At 39.0% G+C, this 16,176-nt stretch overlaps 2 protein-coding genes across 3 annotated transcripts; one reads left to right on the forward strand and one right to left on the reverse strand.

The window, feature by feature from the left end:
* Nucleotides 1–1,357: 1,357 nt before the first annotated feature.
* Nucleotides 1,358–2,575, reverse strand: cga (glycoprotein hormones, alpha polypeptide). Its single transcript, XM_026152186.1, has 4 exons — nucleotides 2,541–2,575; nucleotides 2,340–2,451; nucleotides 1,921–2,105; nucleotides 1,358–1,497 (listed from the first exon to the last, which is right to left on the reverse strand). The coding sequence occupies exons 1-4, from the start codon at nucleotides 2,541–2,543 to the stop codon at nucleotides 1,423–1,425; spliced, it is 375 nt and encodes a 124-aa protein (XP_026007971.1). The 5' UTR covers nucleotides 2,544–2,575; the 3' UTR covers nucleotides 1,358–1,422.
* Nucleotides 2,576–8,294: 5,719 nt separating this feature from the next.
* On the forward strand, nucleotides 8,295–15,571 carry LOC113012744 (heterogeneous nuclear ribonucleoprotein Q). Of its 2 annotated transcripts, none has more exons than XM_026153061.1 (12): nucleotides 8,295–8,458; nucleotides 10,243–10,399; nucleotides 11,348–11,466; nucleotides 11,733–11,840; nucleotides 12,000–12,113; nucleotides 12,395–12,571; nucleotides 12,829–12,964; nucleotides 13,348–13,553; nucleotides 13,693–13,842; nucleotides 13,945–14,066; nucleotides 14,208–14,530; nucleotides 14,995–15,571. In XM_026153061.1, the coding sequence occupies exons 2-12, from the start codon at nucleotides 10,255–10,257 to the stop codon at nucleotides 15,018–15,020; spliced, it is 1,626 nt and encodes a 541-aa protein (XP_026008846.1). In that variant the 5' UTR covers nucleotides 8,295–8,458; nucleotides 10,243–10,254; the 3' UTR covers nucleotides 15,021–15,571. The 2 variants fall into 2 exon arrangements, with proteins under 2 accessions (XP_026008846.1, XP_026008845.1); XM_026153060.1 differs by having other exon boundaries at nucleotides 8,296–8,458; nucleotides 14,992–15,571.
* The last annotated feature ends 605 nt before the right edge of the window (nucleotides 15,572–16,176 follow it).

A 16,176-nucleotide genomic window follows, 5' to 3' on the forward strand; every position in this document is an offset into this window, starting at 1 on the left:
AGCAAAGAATGAAGTGTTTTCATTATGTTTGTGTTTTATCATAATGCCATAAAACATTTGAAAAAATATATCAGATAGGTTGATATGTTAGAAAACCCTTCACATTAAAGGTTTTTCATTTCTCTCAACAAACTGTTAGGTGTGGCTGTGTGCAGGCAGGAATAGGACCCAAGGTGCAGACTCCGGAGACAGACGTGAACTCAAAAAAGGCTTTAATTTAATACTCAAAATATAACAAAACTAAAAAAAACCTCAACACAAACTTAAACTAGAGAAATGACAGAACACACAGCTAAGAAAACGGTAGATCACGACACAGACACAGAGAAACACTGGGCTTAAATACACAGAGGGAGCAATCAGGGAATGGGTAACAGGAGGGAAACACAGCTGGGGCAAATCAGGCCTAACGAGACAAGAGGAAGCAAAACCAGACACATTGAAAGTCCATGACTGATGTTAAAGTAAAACAGGAAACACATAACACAGACTGAACAAAGACACAGACTCATATGCAGGCACTACAAAGGGAACAGAGACGTGGGAACAGGGCAGACACAAACACTGACTGAACACGGGGATATAGGAACTTAGGATACACATAGATGCGAACTAGACAAGGGGATGCAGGTGATAGGGGAGACAGAGCAACTAAAGAAGACAGAGACATAAGCCATAAGACAGAACTCAAAGAAACCAAAAACTAGGAAGTATAAATAATATCAAAAACTCAAAAACCCTGGGTCGACGACCCAGGCATCCTAACACAAACGTTAAAGTCGAAGTTACGGTACATCACCACCCATCCTAATAGCTCTCTTTAAATGAACGTTTAGTATTAAAAATGACATCTTTATTAAGTGTCTGAGCTCATCCAAGTGTCATCAAACTGAAGTGGTTAAATCATCACTCTAATGACTTCTATCTTTCCTACGCTGACTTAAAATTCAGCTATATTTCTATAATTTATTTGCCATTAAAGCACATTTTGGCTGTTAGTTCCTGAAAATGTTCTATTCTGTCGCCTTACTGACATTAGAGTGTCTCAGCCAGAAAGTCAGTTCTCACTTTTTAGTGAGGTGCAGTTTGTGTAAGAATGCACCTTTCTCCAAAGAAACACTCATGAAAACCTCCTTGTAACAAATCATTCTGCATGGATTTAAAAATAAGACTCATTCCTTAATCCAAGCTCTTGTTGCACATTTTAATCGTTTTTCAAATCCACAATTTTTCAAATACAAATAAGGCAAAAAAAAAAAAAAAGTAGGTTAAAGAAACATCACAGCCACAGAATTACTGTGAAATATATTCTGGAAACACAAACACATGCATTTTAAAACAGAGTAAAGCGTGTGCATATTAAAAGAAACACAACATGTTTGCCAAGCCGAAGGATGCAGAGTGGTCCCCAGTCCCCATCTGTCATATCTTATGAAAGTAACAGGTGCTGCAATGGCAGTCTGTGTGGTTTCTCACCGAAATGCCAGCTATCAGGATCTGCAAAAGGAACAGATGATTAAGGAGGGGGGGAAAGGGTGAACATTAACACAAAAATGGCATAACACTAAACCGTTCTGTCATGGTATTTTGCTCTATAGTCTGTAGTAGTGTTTTAAACTGAAATAAAAACCATATGAGAAGCTTATGTGCATTTTTTTCCAATAATAATAATAATAATAATAATAATAACCCTTTAAAAGTTATATAAGATCCCCTAAAATAAAAAGAAATGAATAACACAATCATTCACTCAGAAAAAGTGCTTACATGTAATACACATCCTAACTATTCGATAGCATGCAAATCCAAGATTTGTTTTGCTAAAATCTTACTGACACCAACATAAATTAGGCTAAAAAGTCACAAATTCATAGAAAAGTTAAATAGCTGCCTGACATTGTCATGTGTTTGTGCCTCTACCTCGTGGCTGTGCCTTGCAACGCAGCACGTCGCCTCTGAGGTGATGTTTTTTGGGATATTCATTGTCTTCATGGCTCTGAGAGGTGTCGGGTACGCTCTGGAGAAGCAGCAGCCCATGCACTGGTAAACCGGACGTTCCCTTGAGAAAAGATTGTTCTTTCTCAACGTGCATTCTTCACAGCCCACTAGAGAGGGTGGTTTAGAAAAGGGAACCATTGCTAAAAAACCCAAACTGCACGGTTTGCAATATTGTGCCAGCATTTGAACACTGAGATTAAAAACACAATCTCTGTGATAAGAAATTTAGAACAGAACATTGTGACTTTCATAAGACTCAGATCATTTACATTTAATTTCAAGTCCAATTATAAAACACTGGATGAACTTAAAATAGTATTTACATCATAAACAATTCTTACTGTTTGATAAGTCAATGTTGGGATAGGAATCAGCTATGTAAAGAAGAAAAGACAACAGCAGAAGGGACAGTCCAGGTGACTTCAGTGAGCCCATGGCGGTTGTAGCAATTATCTAAAAATATAGAAACAAATACAGAGAAAGTGGTAAATGCAAATAAAGAACTATAAAGTTAAAGCATAAGTATAGAGACAGAGTATTACCATGTTGAGAGAAAGTGTCCCCTTCACTGTGCCTCTGTACAGAACTTACTTGTAGTGAGAACTTCTAGTCTAATCCATCCCATTATATAGCCCACACATTTTCCTAGCAATTTCCTGGATTAAGTGAAGCTTACCAACCTTATCAATGATCTCTGTGACCCAGTGGAAACTCAAAACATACTTCATTATCATCCTTCCATTCTGACGACGGTGGTTACATTTAATCCCCGGATTTTTGTTACTAGGTAACTGAGGGGTGAGCAAAAAGGGGGGAATTAATTAGAGATTTATCTTAGGCATTTCGGTTTAGTGGACAAAGGTCATTTTTAAGGCTAATGTGCATAAAACTGTTTTCGTGACTTTTTAGAATTCTGAGGTGTGTAAAAAGGGCCGATGCTGAAATACACAATTTATTAAAGTGATGTCATCAAACTAAATGTTGCTGCCTTTTCTTAACCGCTCTCGGTTCCACGGGGACTAACACGAATAGATGCAAACGTCTAAGAACAGCAGCTGAGAACAACAAAAGACCTGCTCCGGTGGTCTCTGATTTACCTTTCTTTGAGCCACGATTTTGCTTTTACATTGAACGAGTCAATGGTTTTGTTTGCGGTGATAAAAAAAATTCACATGTGTGGATGTTTAACTGTAAAACAGGATGTTTTTCATTTTGCATCAAGTGCTCTCATTATGGGTACTTGTTTACTGCTAGAGTTTAAAGTCATTTGACTCACTAAATGTAACTCCAAAATACTAAGTCAAAAATGGTTGCACAAACAGTCATCACTAAGACCCGCGTCAGATGTTATCAGTCCATACAGTGGGTGTTATTAGCAGAAATCAGTCCTATTTTATGCCATTAATTTAATACTTTGGCACTAGTTAGAACTTATTCCATCTCTTCAAGTATGATCTCACATGAAAAATTCATACTGGATTCTGTATTACTGACAAGAAAGCATCTGGTTAGCTTATAACATTACATCAATACTGTATATACATTTTTTTAGAGCATGTATAGAGCTGTTAAAAACTCGTTGTCCCCTCACACTCACAAGATCATCAAAGAAATGTTGACATTAGACAAAGACCATTCATTTACCCTAATACACGATATTATGTTTTAAAGACTGCATTTTGTATTTAGGTTATCTTTGACTAATATTCAGATTTGTAAAAATGTATCCGATGTTCAGAAACATGTAAGCGTGAGAAATATACAAAGAAAAAAAAAGAAAGCAGGAAATACTTTTTTCACAGCACTTTGACTCATTTTAACACTGTGGCTTTCTGTAAAAACTGAGATGTAAGATGTGAAATAGTTCAGTCGAGCATTTTTGTCTTCCTCTTTTCACCTTATGCTGTGTTAAACTAACTCCAATACATCTTATTTCACGGGCAGACATCAATTTTCATGTACATTTTCAGCACTTCTAAAAATAATGCATGTCTTCCTCTGTAAAACTCACTCACTTCCTATTGTGAACTTTTAAACAGGCATTACAGAAATAAACCTAAAAAGATTTCATCTGTTTCTCAGTAGAGAAACATTTTTTTTTAAAGAAAGGATTAGAATTAATTTAGATAAAAGAAGCTATGAATTAATGAGCTGGTGTTTGATGGTTGTTAGGGGGGATCCATGTCTCCACCTCTAACATCTAAAATGTCAAGGATGAATATGAATGTATTTTGGATTTTGGTTGTGTGTTTACATAAGAACCCATCCCTCGTGTCCTTGGTTGTGCTGGTGATAAATCCTTGGCTTAAGTGTAGAAGACAAGATGTTCAGTGGCCCGAAATGTTAAGAGATTATTTTTTTTGCCATATGCCAGATCAGTCGTTGTAGCATGAAATGTAACTGCGTTATAAATCTAACATTCATAATAAAGTAATTATGCTAAAAAGTATTTGACTGTATGCTGTTGCTTTGCATAGCTGGAAGGCAAATCCAATTTCAATCAAATCAAAATATAATGGCCACATTAGCGCTGCTATCTGAGAAGGCCTTTCATTGAAACTGTTAATTTTAACCATAAAAAAAGAATAATACTACATCTCTTTGACTGCTTTTATTCATTTATTTATTTATTTTTTACCCTTTCATGCTTTTTTCTGGGTTACTTACGTAACACCATATTTGGCTATTTGCAGCAGTGTCTAAAATAACTGCTTCAAATCATCACTGATGAGTGAGTTCGTGTAATGAAGCCGAGCTGAATAAGTATGTCAAAGGAAGTGGAGATGTTATGAGATGTTTACAGTAACTGACAGTTCAGAGGAGGGGTGCTGCATATTAAAGGGATTTAACTGAAAGTTCACTGAAAACAACAGTCAGTGATAGAAACACTCATCTTTCTCACTAATCTTTTTCACAGTCTTCTGCTTTTTATACTCAAGTATTATGTTACATTTCTGCAGATTCACTTGAAAGCCTCAAACTACTACCTTGTCCACAATCATCTCATTCCACTGTCAAAATGAGGACAAGGATCAAAAGTTGTAGTATACATAGTTACGTGCCATGAGAATACTCTTTAGTTGGTTAGATGTTGATGATGTAGAAGAAGCGGCTTTTCTCAACCATTGAAATAACTGTCATCATCACTTGTGTTTTTCAGGACATATGGTTTTTCAGGACTTTGTTGTTGTGAAACTGGCCAGTGCATTTCTTCTATGTAAATCATTTTGTCTTCTTCTTTTTTTTTTAATCTCACATGTAAGCTATAAAGTACAAATTCAACACTTTGAATAAACTACAGTTATTATGTCTGCTTTGTTTGTCATGAAATAATAGGGGAATCGATTTGCCTATGAAACAACTTGTCAGTTAATTAAAAAAAAAATTGAAGAAGATGGATAAAAATGGCTGCCATTTCTATATATTTAATGCTAAATTTAACAAACAAAAACCCCTTGTTCATAAGTCTGCTATAACATTGTTGTTTGATTTAAAATCTGCTGTGGTAGTGAAGAGAGGCAAAAGAACAACTGTTGATAAGGATGTAGAAGAGATACGATGTATTCTTAGTTACCAAGGTAACTGCAATATTTAGTGATAACAAATTTCTATTAAATCTTGAACTAACCAAGCAGACTGGAAAATGTGTTGTATAACATGAAGTAAAGCTGATTGGACACAGTGGTCGTAGCACAATCTTACATTTTCAATTCATTGGGTTAAGACTATTTACATCATTTAGCTTTTTCGAACGGGGATATTGACATCCTGGAAAAGATTACTCTGATTAGAATTGAAATGCTTTGTAACAGGATAGAAGTGATCACTCAAATCAAGTTTGGAATCATTTCTAGGGAACCTTTCCACTGTGGGGACAAGTGGATACAAACCATTACAGCAAAAATTTCCGCCACAGCATAACAGAGCCACTAGATCCACTCAATAGTTCAAGTTTTTCCTTTATTTTATATATGAGAACATGAAAATGAGCTCCAGCATGCAAGAAATATCAGATCAAATATTATTTCTCATTCCTCGGACTCCAGAATCAACTTTCTGGGATTTCCTTACCTGGATGATTGAGCATCCATCAATAGCATCCAACACAGAAATGTGTTTCTGATCCCCTGTGAGTGAGAATGATGGGGGGCCAAAAAATTACATTCCTCTTTCTGTGTGCTGTTAATTGATGTTCGTAGGGGACTTTCAGTTACACTTTTAGGTACAAAGATCCCTTTTGATGCTACTGTGCATCTACTCAAGTCAGTCGGTTAGGGATGTGTTAGAACAGGAGATTCACAAAACTGCAAGGAACAGAAATTTTGCTGAGTTCCTCAGAAGGGAGATTAAAAGAGACACATGGCAGCATGAGAAATATCCCTAGTGCCTGTGTCTATTTGAATATGCCTGAGCATGTGTATTACTAAAAAAATATTAACAAATATAAACCACAACAATAACATAAAAACTATAACTACATCAATTACATATTAATTACTACTGATCAGAGTGCTTGGAGTCATTAAGATATTTATCTTTATAGAGAAATGTTATGTTGCTGTTATAGTTCGGCCTGTGGATCTGTGACCTATTCTGGTTGTACTCCACCTTTAAACTTTTGTCATAGGCAATAGTCTCCAGTTCTCCCATGACTGGTTTTTGGGTGGATGTTACAGCTCTGTGGTGCTGGCTTTAGACATCTACACAATTTTTAATGCCAAACTAAAAAAATTTTATAGCTCAAGGAGAAATTCAAGAGAAAAAGTTTTGTTTGTCTGACTTATTAATGAGCTCTTTGTGTGTGTAGCTCTTGAAACAACAGTTTTTGAATTATGCTTTAAACTACATTTGTGACCTGTTTTGGGCATTAGTAGTGAGCTTTTTACTATTCCACAAATTCAAAGTGGACATAAACCTAACCTGTTGACTTCTCTGGGGTACATCGATTGCAGTATGCGAAATAAAAACTGCGCATATTGCAAAAATGCTAAGGTAGCCTATCTATAGGTTTTTAGGACTGTATCCCCTCTCTCGTCCCTGCGGGCGGTCTGTATCCTTCAACCTCGGGTCCTACCGGAGGCCTGGGAGCTTGAGGGTCTTGCGCAGTATCTTTGCCGTTCCTGAGACTGCGCTTTTCTGAACAGAGATGTGCTTAGTAATTATCGGCGGTATGTTTTTTTTTGTGTGTCTTGCTTTGTCTTAATTGCATACAACTGTGTCTGATTCCCTGAGGTGTTTCCCCAAGGTGTACTGAACAGATAGTCCAAGACTTTGTTATATTATCCGTGTAAGTTCTCATGGATTTTGAGTTCTGCGCTTTTTTCCAATGTGGACTTTGCCTTGACTTACAATCCAATAAACACATTTTTGGGCTTAATTTCTGTATTTGGGTCCTTCACTTCACATCCATGACAGAAAATGCTTTTTTTTTGTGCAGCCACAAACTTTTATTTCTTCAACCTTGAAGTGTTCCAGCCTCATAAACGCTCTGTGCGTCAGCAATTACTTAAGTTATATTAAAGCTCAACACTGAAATAAATGCCTTTCGGATCATAATGGTAAATTGTTAGCAGAATCCCAAATTTATAAGTAAAACAGTGCCGAACTTGATTTTTCTGCAACACCAATGCACGCAAGAGTAGTGCTTTATTAGTAAAGGCTTTAGTACGAGTTTATATAGGCTATCAACTTTGATCTGTGACTTTTCCTCTTTTTACATATGTCGTTTGTCACTTTTATGCGCATTACTGCTCAGTAAATATTACGATGCAACTTTGCATGGATAAAGAAGAGTGCAGCCTCATAACTCACAGTTTTGTTTTGTTTTTTTGCAACATATAGTCATATTGTTTCGGTATATATACGTTGGATCTCAACTAGCCTACACAGTCTCTTTATTGTGTTTACGAAATGGGCAAGTGCTATATCTACGAGAAGACTGACACAGTGTGGTGAAAAGTGGGACATACTTACCAGATTTCACCGTCATTTTACACTCATTATTAATGCTATTATCACTGGGTTGACAGTACATTATTAGTTAAGTAGTCTAAAAACAACACATATGTTTAATTTGTGTAATTCCTTGTTTCGTGATTTACTTTCGTGTTTAAATTTGATGTCTGTTTGTGCCACCCTTTTGTTTTTTTGTTCACTTGCACCATCAATAAACGATTCCGACGCGGTGAAACGACTGCTCTTTTGGAGTTATGACGGATGCTGCAGATGACCTGCTGCTCTACTGTAAAATGCATACAAGGCAAGCCCGTGCAGGGATGTCCAAGAAACCCCATCGACGAGACAAAACTCGAGGCGTGAACGTGGCAGCCATTTTACATCATCAAGAGTGAATGACTGAAGCCGGACCAGTGCCGGGAGTTTTACACTTTTCTCTCTTTTTCAGTATCACATTTATCTTCCTAAATAATCAGCACCATACACGTTGGTGTGCCAGCGGCAGGTAGGGCGAATGCTTGTAATTGATAACGTTATTGTTGCTTAATTGAGTGCTAAAAAAGTGTGAATCGTGCGGTGCTGTTTCAAACAATGTGGAAACTGGTGGTGGTTGGGAACGAGTTCTCCAGACCGGCTTTTTGAAAATGGACTCTTCCTATGTGGCGGCACGTTGACAGACCACGCATTTAGCAGGCTAATCCTCTAGCTTCCAAGGCCACGTTGGATCTAATTGTATTTAAAAAGCTATGCTTTGTCAATTGGCTAAGTCCTCATCGACAAATGACGTTGTAACAATGGCCTCACTGAAATTCCGTTCGAATTAGCATGCTAGCATAGGCTAACCCATTTTGACAGATCACGAAAATGACATGCTCATTGTCATTGTATGCTAACAGCACTTAGCTGGCAAAGGCCGGTTATATTGGTAAGAAGTGGCGATCATCCCTTAGTACTTTACTAACACATGTGTGTATTGCATACTTAAAGAATAACTATAGCTGTGTTCATAGTAAATGCACACAAGCGCCTCATGTTATTGTCCCGATTAATGCCCCTAGCTTGATTGCTGAAACATTAGCCATGCAAACTAGCCCGCTCGCTAGTTAGCTTCAACGTGTGCGAGTCGGTCCCTCCCCGCTAAACCTAACCCAAACCTAACATTATGGTAGAAGTTTGAGGGGAGACTGCGGGGGTAATTCATTTCCATAAAACCGATAACGTGAATAGGTTAAAAATTTAAGATCCATTTGTAAATGGGTTTCACTCGTGCATTTGGCGTAGTAGAAAGGTTTTTGCCACGGAGAAAGCACGTGCCTACCGATACGAGATTGATTAGCAGTCAGTATAGCACATCGACTGGACAATATGAGCTTCTGTTAATGTTAGGCCAAAACATAAGATTGCCGTCCACGTTTTCGCTGAGTCTGCCGTTGCCGGATAGACATTGTGACCAGTGAGCAGGTAGATTGCTGCTGTTAGTACCCCAAAATCTATCCACACAAAGGAATGAGAGGCAGTGTTTGGGTTGGTCATTAACACGATTATTGGAGTGTTTGTGTTCAGTGTAACAATAGTTGAAGGTATAAACAAAATGCTAAAGTATGCATAGTTGTTCATTGGTCAGTCACCGGAAACCGGGGTTCACTCTCTCTGATGGAACACGTGTATCAGCTATCTGTCCTGTGCTGAAGTCAGTAGTGAGAAGGTAAGCTAACATGTAATTTAGAGACCGTAGCAGGCAGGAGAAGACTGAGATTCGGGCGTTAGCGCGTAAACTTGGCTCCGTTTGCTCAACTTTTTTTTTTTTTTTTTTAGCTCAGAACAAACCAGAATGAAAATACTGCCACATGGCCACGAACCTCGTAGTTAAACCTTTTCCCCCTTCTTTTTTTTATTATACATATGTAATATGCAGCTGAGGTGAATTCTTTGGTGAAGTCTTTGGTATGTGCTTGTCCTGAACCCAATGTATTGCACACAGTGTCACACTGCCTATATCAGGCTTTTGAGCTTCTAGTTCAAGCTGAGTGCTAAGTCAAGATAGTGAAAAGTCTCCAGACTGGGAAGGAGCACATGACCATGATAATTGGTTCGGCACATGTCAGCATCTCCTTTGTTAAAATTGGGTTTTATTAGTATGAAAGTTGCACTCCAGCAAACATTACAATTGGTGAAGTGATTTTTCCCCCAAATGATTTTCCTGACAAGTCTGAGACTTCACACTCTTTTGAGCACATCACAATTGTTGCCCTTGACCCAGGATTAATTTGGCTCATTGCATTTACACAGATTTCTGGAGACATGGCCACAGAACATATTAATGGAAATGGTCCAGAAGAACCAATGGACACCTCTGCAGTTACCCATTCTGAGCACTTCCAGACTTTATTAGAAGCTGGTTTACCACAGAAAGTTGCTGAAAAACTAGATGAAATTTACCTAGCAGGTAAGGCACCACGAATACTCTTGCATATTCAGTATGCAAATTTTTATGTTTAGCAATTTCTTGCATGTATTGTCATTTTATCACATTTTTGAATGGGGGAATTGGGATCCCGAAGCAACTTTTTGTGGTTTCCTACCAAAATGGGTACTGCAGTGCTACAGAATTTTAAATTACACATTACCAGAGTGTGTAAATGATTGCAGCATTTGCATTCCCAACATGGTTGCATGAACACTGGTGTCAGGGCGAATGAATTCTCTCCCTCTCTCTCTCTGGGAGTCTTTTGATGAGCCTATTCAGTATTGCTATTAATTTCTGTGAGGTTTCTCTGCATCCCATAAAATTATAGCAGAGCAGTGACTAAATGGGACACTAGCTACAGCTTAAATAACTGTTGATTTTTAGTAGAAGATCAAATGGGGATGAACTGTAATGACAAATTTTTTGGGGGGGGGGGGGTCATTTTAGGACTTGTTTGGTTGGCCACATCTAGAAAAAGTACTGGTCTGGCCTTTTCAGCCAGATGGAACTGAGGCAGAAACAATGGCAGCAGCTGTCTGGTATATGGCTGCCTGGGACAGGTGACGGCCTCTCCATAAAGGAGAATGTAGACTGGCTCATTAGAAACTCCCAGCCACAGTATAGAGGGGCATGAGCATATCGAGTTGCACTGTCACATCTGTTGTGATTAGTTCTGCAAAAATTTGCTGGTTGAGGAGTAAAGTACAGCCCGACTACTGAATACGGCTCTATTAGATTATGCTCATCTCACTCCTAATTGTACAAGTCATTATTCATTCATTATATTGGTTTCACAAAATAATCCCCGTTTAAATACTTCATTTAGGTCCTTGCACTTTTGTCAATTATGTATCATTTTTGTAATTTTTTCCCCCCCTTATTAGTAGCTCACTATTTGTGTGTGTGTGTGTGTCGTTCAACCTGCAGGTTTGGTGTCACACAGTGATTTAGATGATCGAGCGATTGAGGCTCTGAAAGAATTCAACGAGGAAGGTGCTCTCCAAGTCCTTTTGCAATTCAAGGACAGCGACCTCTCACATGTTCAGGTATGCATGCGGTGCTGCTGCTGGTGCTATTTACATAATTTTGAATACCTCAATGCAAAGCCACAATCAGAGTGCTAGTGTAATGAAATAACAGTATTATGTTGAAATGTGCAACTACACTATAGGTCTTAATTGTCATTAAGCTTCCTGTTCCTTCTGCCTGCTCATATATATTGAAGGGTAAATTTCATATATTAATATTTGACAGTGAAATTGATAATTTTTTTAGTTACTGTTTGATCCCATTTAAATTGTTTGTCTTTCAGAACAAAAGTGCCTTTCTTTGTGGCGTGATGAAGACGTACAGACAGAGAGAGAAACAAGGGACCAAAGTGTCAGACACCAACAAAGGACCAGATGAAGCCAAAATCAAAGTGAGAACTGATGGTTCATTTAAAAATCACTCTAAAACTGATTTCATGCTTCGTTCGACACTATTGAATAATGAATGTTTTTTGGGCCCAAAAAATGCAATAATTCTGTCTCTGCTCCACCTCTTTTTCTTTTATCCCTTATTTTTTTTTAATTGTTAGGCTTTGCTGGAGAGGACTGGCTACACACTTGATGTGACAACAGGACAGAGGAAGTACGGTGGTCCCCCACCAGAGTCTGCCCATTCAGGGGCACAACCCACCATTGGTACCGAGGTATGAAACAATCACATATCCCTTTATTTAGCCATTTAATATGCTGCACCTTTATATATTAGTGTGTTCTGAGATTAATTGTATGAGGTGCAGTAATTTATTTTATGGTGTCCAAATGATGAAACTATTCACTGCTGTAGTAACTTTGGTTACACTGATAGTTTACCGCTAAGACCTGACTGGATACCATTTACCACAATGTTAGTACCCTTTGTACCACGCATCTTAAATGAGTACTTTGATCTCACGCGCTACACCTCCTTTTCCTGTCAACCTGGCAGATTTTTGTAGGAAAAATCCCCAGAGATCTTTTTGAGGATGAACTGGTTCCACTGTTTGAGAAAGCTGGGCCCATATGGGACTTGCGCCTGATGATGGATCCCCTAAGTGGCCTGAACAGAGGCTATGCCTTTGTCACTTTCTGCACTAAAGAAGCTGCACAGCAGGCTGTCAAATTGGTAGGTCTACTGTAATACTCTAATTATGACCAGAAAATGAGTTATTCTATGGCTATGGCTTTGTTTTAACAAAGGGGACTTTTCAAATGAAGAATAAAGGAATATATTTATGCAGCATGCATGTGCCTCATGTTTGTCAATGGCGACTAATTATCTTAAAGCATCACCACCAGTTGCAATAAGCTCTCCTAACTAGACTTGACTGTCTCCTTTTATTTATATATTTTTTCCTCTTATACTCCTGCGTCTTTTTGCAGTGCAACAACAATGAAATTCGACCAGGAAAACACATTGGAGTGTGCATCTCTGTGGCCAATAATAGACTGTTTGTTGGCTCCATCCCCAAGAGTAAAACGAAAGAGCAGATTGTTGAAGAATTTGCGAAAGTAACAGGTGAGTCAAACTGTTTTTTAACCTTTCCCATCCATTAACCATCTTGGAATGGGTTTCGCTTTGCTTGTATATTTGATTGGATACACCTTGCACGTTTGCAGGTGTAGCTTGTCCAGTAGGTATTTTTAAAACTTTTTTTTTTGGTCCAAATGATGATCTTATGACTGTACTTGAGTGATTCACATTACTCTGATGGTTTACCGCTAAGATCTGACTGGACACAAACTGCAGAAAATGTCGTTTTTCAAATTTTATTTCTCTAATTTTGATCATTTCATGTTTTGAATCAAGCATTTATGGCTTTAGGTTTATGCTTTCCATAGAACATTTGACTTAACTGCTTCTTTGTCTACACTTCTCTCTCCTGTTTCTTCTCTCTACAGAGGGTCTAAATGATGTCATATTGTACCACCAGCCAGATGACAAGAAAAAGAATCGAGGTTTTTGCTTCCTTGAGTATGAAGATCACAAGACGGCAGCTCAGGCCCGGCGCCGACTAATGAGTGGCAAGGTCAAAGTTTGGGGAAATTTGGTCACAGTGGAGTGGGCTGATCCCATTGAGGACCCAGACCCAGAGGTCATGGCCAAGGTAAGGCACAGGACGAAAAGTCCTCAGCAATGTAACCTTGAGTGTATTTGCACGCACAACCTCTTTCGACTTGTGCATTTGTTTGGATTTGCACTGCATTTCTGCATGGGGAATAAACAAAACATGCTTCTCTACCCAGGTCAAGGTGCTGTTTGTGAGAAACTTGGCGAGCACTGTTACAGAGGAGATACTTGAAAAGACCTTTAGCCAACACGGCAAGCTGGAGCGAGTGAAGAAGTTGAAAGACTACGCCTTCATACACTTTGAGGAACGAGAAAGTGCTGTGAAGGTATGAGGGGAAACTGTCTCAGAATCAGACTGTTTGTACTTAACCCGTTGGGATTTTTGTGTATGAATGGTATTTCACTATTGTCTCGATTTCACGTCATAGGCTTTGACTGATCTTAATGGCAAAGACCTCGAAGGAGAGCACATTGAAATTGTCTTTGCCAAGCCACCTGACCAGAAGAGGAAAGAGCGTAAAGCCCAGAGACAAGCCGCTAAAACACAAATGTAAGCAAGAACTTTGTAATTGCAACTAGGTTTGTGTTGTGTGTAATTAATCCAACAACCTTTTTAGCCAAAACTGTCAAATTTAAAATTATGTTATATGGCATGATGGCTTCCTGATGAGAACTCTGTATCCCCTCTCAGGTATGATGATTACTATTATTACGGTCCCCCCCACATGCCACCACCAACAAGAGGCAGAGGACGAGGCGGTAGAGGAGGTTATTCTTATCCGCCTGATTATTATGGATATGAAGACTATTACGATTACTATGGATATAATTACCACAACTACCGGGGCGGCTACGATGACCCGTACTATGGCTATGAGGACTTCCAAGCATCTGGGAGAGGAAGAGGAGCAAGAGGAGTCCGTGGTGGTGCCAATCAGACCAGGGGCCGTGGTGCTATCACCCCAAGGGGTCGAGTGGGCTTCTCCCAACGAGGAGGCCTTGGAACAATCAGAGGTTAATGACTTTTTCCTGTGTGACCACCCACCCCACCTCCACATTTTTACTTTGTGCTTTTTATTTTCAAATTTAAAAATACATTTAAGCTCGGTTTGCTGTAAGCAAGTATTCTGACATTGGGTCAGAAATTAAAGCACAAAGTTAAGAGCAGTGGCGTGAATGAAACGACTGATGGATAGAAAATGAAAGCAGCTATAGTTGTGAAAAGTTAAGGGCGATTATCTTCAAATGAACTTGGCCATATTCTAAGGCTCCAGTTTTCTGGTGGGATCTTTGAGTCAGCTTGTTTGCCAGCAGAGAGGGTCATTCATAGCATTTTTAAGGCCAGCTGATGCCCACATAAGTGGCAAGACCACTGGTGTGAATGTCGGATGTCTGCTCTAATTGTCTGATTTATGGCAAATGTGTGCAACATTGGTTTCCTGTGCTAATTTCATCTTTCTTTCTTATTGGTCCAGCAGGGAAACGGGGCCGAGGGCGGTCCTGACCTGTCACAGTGGATACTGACTTGATATGTGGGGTTACACCGTAAGCTGCAATGGATGTCGAAACAACAAGCATGAGAAAAAGGTCCAATGATATTCCAGCCTTACAGAAGAAGCATCTCCCCTCCTCTATATTTTAACTCACTTTAGCCCTTTTCAGACATGGGTTAATGCATAACTATAATCTCTTTAGTGGTGTCATTCTGCCAATCAGACATGGGTCACTTTTACATTAATATTCATCATGGCATCATTCAGATATGCCTACGATAATGCATGCAAAAGAATTGTTACTTTATGGCAACAAATTCTGTCAGCATCAACTCAAAATGTAACCACGTTTTTGAACGCTTGCGCTCTCTGCGCTGTTAAGGTTTTCCATGCAGAGTAGGAGATGCATCTCTTATGGATCGTGAAGAAATGTCTTAATATTTGGAAACCAAACAGATAAGAGGGCATAGGGCAAGTTTTGCTCTTGAACACTTTCTTTTGTGAGCCGAGCAGTTTAGAGCAGGGGTGCCCAATCCCGGTCCTCGAGAGCTACCGTCATGCAGCTTTTAGATGCATCCTTGTTCCCACACACCCGAATCAAATGAATGGCTTGTTATCAGGACTTTGCCAAACACGATGGCATGCTGAAGAGGTAATCAAACTATTTGATTCAGCTGTGTTGGAGTAGGGATGCATCTAAAAGCTGCAGGATAGTAGCTCTCAAGGACTGGGATTGCGCAGCCCTGGTTTAGAGCGTCAACATGAACTGTCTATCTTGGGTGTGCCCATCCGTTAATGTTACTGTGTACAGTTCAACCTTATGCTGTGTTTAAAGACTTGTTACTAGGTCCAACCTAGTAAGCTTACCAATGCAACTTTCATGGAAAAGTGACCTGGGTGCTCATGCAAATGAAGCCACCATGTTCAGATTATTGGAGAGTAGTGCATGTCTGAAAAGGGCTCATTTTTTGTTTTTGTTTTGAAGCTGCCACCTTATAAAATGACTGGAGGAGTCTGAATACTTGCCACAGCCTCTTTGCTGAGTCCCTGTTCCTAGACGGGGACCTATGAATTGCCCTTACAATCTACCCCTTCCCTGTCCCTGAACATGCCATTTTAATTTTTTTTTTAAATTAATGACGAAATTGCACTTTTTAAGTTCTTAGG

This window comes from Astatotilapia calliptera, chromosome 19 (genome assembly GCF_900246225.1).
Source record: "Astatotilapia calliptera chromosome 19, fAstCal1.2, whole genome shotgun sequence".
NCBI lineage: Eukaryota > Metazoa > Chordata > Actinopteri > Cichliformes > Cichlidae > Astatotilapia > Astatotilapia calliptera.